Below are 8,579 nucleotides of genomic sequence, written 5' to 3'. Positions count from 1 at the left end.
CTACTCCACAACTAATTAATCATTCAAGAAACACTACTTCAAAACTAACTAATCATTCAAGAAACACTACTTCAAAACTAACCAACCATTCGAGAAACACTACTTTACTTCAAAACTAATCGATTATTAGAGAAACATGACTTCAAAAACAAATCATTCGAGAGACACTACCTCCAAGTTAATCCATTACCTGAGAAACACCACTTCAAAACTAATCAATCATTCAAGAAACACTACTTCAAAAACAATCCATTCGAGAGACATCACGTCAGAACTAACAAGCATTGCCAGAGAGAGAGAGAGAGAGAGAGAGAGAGAGAGAGAGAGAGAGAGAGAGAGAGAGAGAGAGAGAGTTAATTTAAGAGAAGCTCCTTCCTACCCTTCATTGCCCCTCGTCATTATTTTCGTAACAGAGGCAGTGCAAGCAAGATGGCAAAGTAATTAGTAGGGCCGTGGGTTGTAGGAATGCCAGCAATCTCTAACGCCTCGAGGTGACCTGTCCTCTCTCTCTCTCTCTCTCTCTCTCTCTCTCTCGCCTGGCCCGCCCAAAATAGGACCCAAGTGTGTGTACTGTATGTCCGTATATCTGTTTTTGTCTTGTTCTGTATATACGCATTTTTAGATGATTTTTTTAATTCCCAGAGTGGTAGTCTTAGCTTGGGGGACAATAATAATAATAATAATAATAATAATAATAATATTATTATTATTATTATTATTATCGCGTTTCGTCTCGTTTTTTAGATTTTTTTTTTCTCCAAAGTTGTTCTCTTAGCTTAGAGAATAATAATAATAATAATAATAATAATAATAATAATAATAATAATAATAATTATTATTATTATTATTATTATTATTATTACTCAGAACTGCCTTCAACTGAATATTTGAATATAAATATTAGTGGGAGATTTACTTGCCGAGTCAGTTTACGCAAAATTTGCTCACAATTAAACAAGATATGACAAAGGAAACAGAATCAAATGTATTAATATTATTAGAAATAAATAAATAAATATAGCTGTATAAAGACGCAAGCACAATTTAGGAAATGCCAGGATATATTATTTTAACTTTTCAGTCATAACTAACGCCAAAATTGAGGTAATTTTTCAATATCTAAGTAATATTGGAATTGCTTAGGATTCTGGCATTGTCAGACGTCAAAAGACTCGTGTGTACAACATTATCCCACGTACGTAGAGTCACAAATCTTGCGATCGTCTCTAATCAGTCAATGATTGGTTTTTCTGATCTGTCCCAGATCTTTCACTAAGATCTCCTTGACTTCAAGACAGGTACAACTTCTTCACAGTGCAATTGCAGCCAGCAAATCATTGCAACAAAAACTGCACCAGCACCTGGATGCTGTGACATCTCATTACCAAGGTCACTGTTCACCACTGAACACTACAGAACGTCGAAGGCCACAGAACACTACCCTGCGAAACGCAAGTCAGCGAACAACGGCTCTTTAAACTGACGGTCGGTTCAGTGTCCTGCCATCTATGCTTTCTATTAACTTTCCTTCAGCCACACTCCTCCCCTTCCATCTGCTCATTTCTCCCTGTCCAAGGAAGCCACTGATTTTCTTCTGAATAAGTCTGGCAATAGTATTCATTGGCAAGTCTGCCCTGACTTTTCTTTTGAACACGTCTGAACTTCGTATTCATGGTAAGTCTGTCCTGACATTCTTTTGAACACGTCCAAACTTCGTATTTATTGGCAAGTCCTTCCTAACTTTCTTTTGAACACGTCTGAACTTCGTAGTCATTGGCAAGTCTGTCCTGACGTTCTTTTGAACACGTCTGAACTTCGTATTCATTGGCAAGTCCTTCCTAACTTTCTTTTGAACACGTCTGAACTTCGTAGTCATTGGCAAGTCTGTCCTGACATTTTTTGAACACGTCTGAACTTCCTATTCATTCGCAATTCTGTCTTGAGACTATTCACAAGAGATCTCTAAAAGACAATTACAAGTACAAAGTTATTTCCTGTAATGATTCCGAGTGTAGTTATGACTGCTGTACTCAAATGAAGTTAAAATAAAGTAGGAATCAGTACAAAATCATATTTAAAAACCGACGCCAGCACCAGATGTTTACGCCACAGATTTTCACATCATATTGCGTAATCTGCTATGATGACGAAAGGGCCGAGTTTTTATCTTTTTAATGTCGAGTTTGAAAAGAGGCCGGAAGGAGATATTCGGCGTCGATAAGCAAAAGATTAATCTAACAATTTATCTATCGTTTTCCATAACAGGGGTGACCCCAGAGAAAATAAAACAATTAAAAAATGCGCCGAAGTTTCTTCGGCGCAATCGAGTTTTCTGTTCGGTGGTGGCCTCAGCCACTGCCCTTAAAACTCTTAGCCGCGGCACGTGAAACTCAGCCACGGTCCGCTGGTGGCGTATGTTGTTGGCACCTATAGCGCTGCCAGACGTACGATTATGGCTAACTTTAACCTTAAATAAAATAAAAACTGCTGAGGCTAGAGGGCTGTAATTTGTTATGTTTGATGATTGGAGGGTGTATGGTCAACATACAAATTTGCAGCCCTCTAGCCTCAGTAGTTTTTAAGGTCTGAGGGCGGACAGAAAAAGTGCGGATGGACAGACAAAGACGGGACAATAATTTTCTTTTACAGAAAACTAAAAAGAGAGGATCACGACCACACCCCTTAGAGATTAACTCTAAAATATATCGAAGGAAACAAAAAAAAAAGACTTAATTTAAAAATACTGTTATCTTTGACACGTGGGTTGAAGGTGTACAACAGACATACGTATATTTCATGTTCATGATGTAACAGAAAAATAAATATAAAATAATCTCTGTGCAATACATAAAAAAAAAGAGTAAATTTGTAGACAAAATACAATAAATGAGAACTAGTTTAAGGATACATAAGAGAAATGAATACGGGTCTAAAGATACAATGCAGTGAATGGACACTGGTTTTACAATACAGTACAATAAATCAACATAAGTTTGAAGTTACAGTACTCTAGGTGAACGGAAGTCTAATAACTGGACTTTTCGAGTCTGATACCTGAACTTTTCCAGTCTGACAACTGGACTTTTCAAGTCTGATAACTGGACTTTGTGAGTCTGATAATTGAACTTTTCGTCTGATAACTGGACTTTGCGAGTCTGATGACTAGACTTTGCAAGTCTGATAACTGGACTTTGCAAGTCTGATAACTGGACTTTTCGAGTCTGATCACTGAACTTTCAAGTCTGATAACTGAATTTTTCAAGTTTGGCAACTGAGCTTTTCGAGTCCGACAACTGAACTTTTTGAGTTTGATAACTGAACCTTCAAGTCTGATAACTGAACTTTTCCAGTCTGATAATTGAACTTTCAAGTCTGATAACTGAAATTTCAAGTCTGGTCACTGAACTTTCGTATTCAACGATCAGGCAGGCGTTAGAAGAACTTTTCAAGTCTGATCACTGAACTGTTAAGTTCAATGATCAGACGGGGGGTTACAAAAACTTTTCAAGTCTGGTAAATGAACTTTTCAAGCCTGTCAACTAAACTTTTCAAGTCTGATCACTGAACTTTTCAAGTCTGATCAATGAACTTTTCAGGTCTAACAGGCTATACTGTCCTGTACTTCCAAACTCTCTAAGCCTACTCTAGCCTACTGGGCAAGGTTTTCTAAATCTACTGTACTGTACAGGACTTTCAAAGTTACCTGTAATGTACTGCACTGTCTTAAACTCTCCAGGCCTTTAGTACTGCTCTTTCTAAATTTACTGTAACGTACTCTCCAAGTCTACTGTATTGTAGTATCATACCGTACTGAACTGTGCTTTTCAAGCCTACTGTACAATCATGTACAGGACTTAGCAAGTCTACTGTAATGTACTGCAATGGAATGTGCTTTTCAAGCTACTGTAATGTTACGTACAGGACTTACCAAGTCTACTGTGCTGTGCTACCATACTGTACTGCACTGAACTATGCTTTTCAAGCCTACTTTACTGTTATGTACAGGACTTTCCATGTCTATTGTAACTGTACTTTCCGAGTCTACTGTACTGTACTGCCATACTGTACTACAACCAACTGTGCTTTTCAAGCCTACTGCACTGTTATATACAGGACTTTCCAAGTCAACTGTACTGTACTTTCAAAGTCTACTGCACTGAAAAATTCTGTAATGTACTTTCCAAATCTACTGTACTGTAATACCATACTATGCTCCACTTTCCAAGTCTACAATACTGTACTGTATTACACTGTACTTTCCAAGTCTACTGCACTGAGCAATTCAGGCTGGAATGACAACCCTTCGAGGTACTCTCTAAACTTCGATCTTTTGCAATAAAGGGATTTTTAAGCTTCGTTCTCAAAAGCTTGAAGCTTTGTTCTCGAAATTTGATGATATGATTAACAAAATCACAGAAGAGGGAGCCGCAACTGATGAAAACGAAACAAGTTGGAAGGATATTAGGAAAATATATTTCTCGTTCTTACCAAAATGGTATTATATTAAAATCATATCTTATAAATAATCTGTCAAAGTCTTAAAAATATTCGAATGTCATTTATTGGCAACAAAAAGCGCAATGTGCTTCGAAGCAGTATGAAAACGTGACGACAAGAAATGCGTTTAAACGTCTATGAAATGCAATGGGTATAAAAAACGCTCATGAGGTGGAATATTGCAAAACGTTTATGATGTGGAATGCTGTAAAACGCTTATGACATGGAATGCAAAAAAAAAAAGGTCATGACAAGAAAAGCTCTTAATAAAAACATGTTTATGACAAGGGATGCTGTAGAAATTGTGAACTGAAATGTGATCCCGTAGAACAAACTGAAACAGTAAACGATTTGAAACGCTACAAGGAAAATGTGAACTGAAATGTGATTCCGTAAAACAAACAGAACTGAACGCAACGAGAGACGCAAACTGAACGAGACCCTGAGATAAAACAGCATCGGCTTTCGATGTTGTTGTTGTCCTTGTTGTTTGCCGTTGTTGTTTCCTGAGTTAGCACCAGCCGGGGCTCCAGATGTTGTTGAAGTTCCTCGGGTGGCCCCGGAAGCTCCGCTTCCTCGGATTGGGCCGTCTGTATCGGAACAGCTGGACGGCCAAGTAGGTCATTGTGTATTTCACCATCTCCAGGTTGTCTAACGATAGGTCTGTCGATTCCACCGGATCGGCTGTGGAAATAATGATGATAATAAAGAAACAGAGGAAGAAAATAATAATAATAATAATAATAATAATAATAATAATAATAATAATGTAGAAGAAATAGAGGAAGAATGGAAATATTTTTACTAGATCCGGTACGGATTGTATGGATCTGACTGGATCGCTTTCATGACAATTTTAAAAGAGAAGAAGAAGAAGAAGAAGAAGAAGAAGAAGAAGAAGAAGAAGAAGAAGAAGAAGAAGAAGAAGAAGAAGAAGAAGAAGAAGAAGAGGAGGAGGAGGAGGAGGAGGAGGAGGAAGAAAAAGAAGAATAAGAAGATTAGTAAAATAAACAAGGCAGAGAATGCAGCTGGAACTTTGCACAAGATGTGGAATCACAGAGGTGTCTAAGTACGCAGAAGCTGTTGAGCCAACTCTTCAGTATGGAATCGAGATATTAACAGAAATACAAAGATAGATTCCAGTACTATCAGGTGGTCTGGTCATGTGGAGATAATGTGCCATGTTAGGCTGGTGAAGAAGGTGTACGATTTAAGAGTTGCTGGAAAGGGGTAGGGGGAGAGCTAGACTGGATATATAAACAAATAGGCAGTTTCAACTATTCTGTTTACCTTAATACTTTCCTTTTTATCACCATTTCAAATGAAATACTTATCTAAGTGTTCCTCACCCCTCCTTACCACATGTCCAGACCATCCTTTTCATATTTCATAACAATCTTCCTTGTCACGCACGCAATCTATAGACATTGACGTACTGCAGAATTTGATCTCACCTGTTATGTTATAAAGTCGGATCTGTGTTTCGTCCGGAATGTATTTATTGAGTGTCTTCACCACGCTTTTGCTCCAGTTGATCTTGCTGTGGGACCTGAGCTTCCACCATCTCGTGAATCCACTTTCCTTATTCCAGGCCTTATTGTTCTCTGTGTCTACGGGCTTCTTCTTTCTCTTTGGCGGATACTTCTTCTTCTTCTTCTTTTTTCTGTTTCCTCCTCTTCTTATTCTTCTTCTTCTTCTTCCTCCTTTTATTCTTGTCACTCTTCTTTTTATGCTTCTTTTCCCCGCTTTCACTCTCATTTCGTCTTGTGTCGGGGGTTTCCCTTCGACTCTCCAGAACTTTACCGGAGTCGATATTGATCCGATTGTCATCCGTCTCTTGTCCGTTTCCTGTATTTTTAATATTATCTGATCCTCTACCGTACACGGCAACGTATGGATCCAACAGGCGGTTGGACTGCTGGGAATCAAGGTCAGAATGACTAGAATTAAGGGCAGAGCTACTGGAATCAAGGTCTAAATGACTGGGATCAAAGCCAGAACTGACAGAGTCAAGGTCGAAGTGGCTGGTGTCCAGGTCAGAGCTGCCTGAATCAAGATCAGAGTGGCCGGAGTCCAAGTGAGAACTACCTGAATCAAGGTCTTCTGCAAAGAGGTCAGCAGGATCGTCTTCAGTGTCAGTAACCTCTGAGAAACTGGACATTTCTGGACAGTGTGAAGACACAGAGTTCAATTTACTGTCCAGATCTGACTGAGAGCAGTTTTTCAGTTCCCCAGTTATCTCTGGCCAGGTGCCGTTGCCTTCACCCTCCAAGGGAAGAGTAACTTCAAGCTGGCGGTGCAGGAGAGGCCTGTAAGGAGCCCACAACTTCTTTCCCACGGCTCCGACTGAAAGTTTGAACTCATTGTACCTATTCAGAAAGAAGGTACTTATTGATTTGATGCTGTCAAGGGCTTTAGCAACAAATGTGGTCAGAAAGAAGGGATTCACTGGATTACTTCTATACAATAAACTGAGGTTAGAAGAACTTTAGCCTGAGAAAAATAAGTATAATTTATTGCTATACATTGTTTTCACTGGAAAGTTAAAGTGGTTGACATGCAGGCACATACATAAACTGATCTGCTTTCTTTACTGCAATCACTAACCAATAGAAAATGAAATCAATCAAGAAGCTACACTAAACTACTTTTTACCTGAGAGCTGCGCGGAACTTGTTTTCTGAGTCATCGATGTTATAAACAAGTCTCTCTCGGGGAGGGGCAGCGTACCCTGTGATCGCATCCCACTGGTCAATGCTATCCAGGTAGGGGTCATACGCTTTGCCACCTGCCAAGCCCACCACAGTTCGGTACCAGTCTGTGACGTGGAACAACCTAGGTTGTAAACGGTCAGGAGCAACAGATGAGTTGAGTCTTAACTTACAGATCACTTATCATATCTGCAGAGCAGATTTGTCTTGATATAGATCACTTATCACATCTACAGAGCAGATTTATCTTGAGAATCACTAATCTTTAAAAATAAAGACAACTAGAAGTGAAAATAAAAGGACTCACTGATTGGAGACGCTCCCTCGGTTGGGGAGCAGAGGTGAGTGGATGAAAGCCGGGCCTCTGGTGCCTCCTTCCAGGAGGTTCGACTTGCCGCCCCGCAGGGGATAGTTGCTGGCACCCATCTTGATGGAACCTCCATTCTGTAAATACATACATACACACATTTATATATATATATATATATATATATATATATATATATATATATATATATATATATATATATATATATATATATATATATATATACAGTGTGCACCTCAAAATGAGGCACCACCGACAAGCGCTGCACCTTACAAGTTGAATTATTTTCATTTATGAAATACATGAAACACATTCCTGCCTTCTCTGTGCTCTCTGATATCTCTGCTAAACCCAGCTAACAGAACAGAAAACAATATAGGATTTAGGCCTAAGGCCAAGCACTGGGACCTGCGAGCTCATTCAGTGCTGAAAGCGTACCTGACAGTAAAGAGGTTGAAAGGTGTAACAGGAGGAAAACCTCACAGTTGCACTATGAAACAATTGTTGGGCATGGTGGAAAGTCAGATGAAAGCAAGATAATTTGAATGGAGGTACAGTGAAAGGAATGCAAGAGGTTGCAGCTAGGGGCCGAAGGGACTATGCCATTTCCTGAATCTCACTCTCTCTGTACCACTTCTCCCAACTCCCCCCCTTTGTTAGCATTGCACAGCTAAGCTGACATGGTCTTAAATGAGAGTCCAGAGCCAAAATATACAGAATATTAGAAAGCAAAATAAAACAGGAATTCAGGACGTTTCAAATATTGTCATAACTCTACAAGCTCATAGGCATGGTTTGATGGAGGCCAAAACTGGACCGAGTTAATGTTGAAGAAGTTTTACAGCTTATAGGTGAGAACAGACCAAAGAGTAAAAGTGAAAACTCAAGGAAGAGAGAAGTGCAGCTACATGACCAGTGAATGGATTATTATTCAGAAAATGAACCTTATTCATATGGAACAACCCCACCCAAAGGGGCCACTGACTTGAAATTCCAGAGGCTGCCAAAGAATATGGTGCTGATTAGGGAGTAAGAGAAGGTAC

The 8,579-nt window shown here is 39.2% G+C and overlaps 1 protein-coding gene across 1 annotated transcript in view; it reads right to left on the bottom strand.

Annotated features, from left to right (window-relative positions):
• Positions 1-2,729: 2,729 nt before the first annotated feature.
• LOC136833014 (uncharacterized) overlaps positions 2,730-8,579 on the bottom strand; it is a 28,527-nt gene continuing 22,677 nt past the window's right edge. The window contains exons 12-15 of the mRNA XM_067094663.1: positions 7,516-7,652; positions 7,153-7,332; positions 5,952-6,866; positions 2,730-5,181 (exon numbers count right to left, since the gene is read on the bottom strand). Of these exons, the coding sequence (XP_066950764.1) occupies positions 6,092-6,866; positions 7,153-7,332; positions 7,516-7,652 (1,092 nt within the window). The 3' untranslated portion in view covers positions 2,730-5,181; positions 5,952-6,091. The remainder of the gene's footprint in view (positions 5,182-5,951; positions 6,867-7,152; positions 7,333-7,515; positions 7,653-8,579) is intronic.

The sequence above is a fragment of the Macrobrachium rosenbergii genome, chromosome 51, assembly GCF_040412425.1.
Source record: "Macrobrachium rosenbergii isolate ZJJX-2024 chromosome 51, ASM4041242v1, whole genome shotgun sequence".
Taxonomy (NCBI): Eukaryota; Metazoa; Arthropoda; class Malacostraca; order Decapoda; family Palaemonidae; genus Macrobrachium; species Macrobrachium rosenbergii.
Note: the sequence above shows the minus strand (reverse complement) of the source record. Positions and strands in the feature narration are given on the sequence as shown.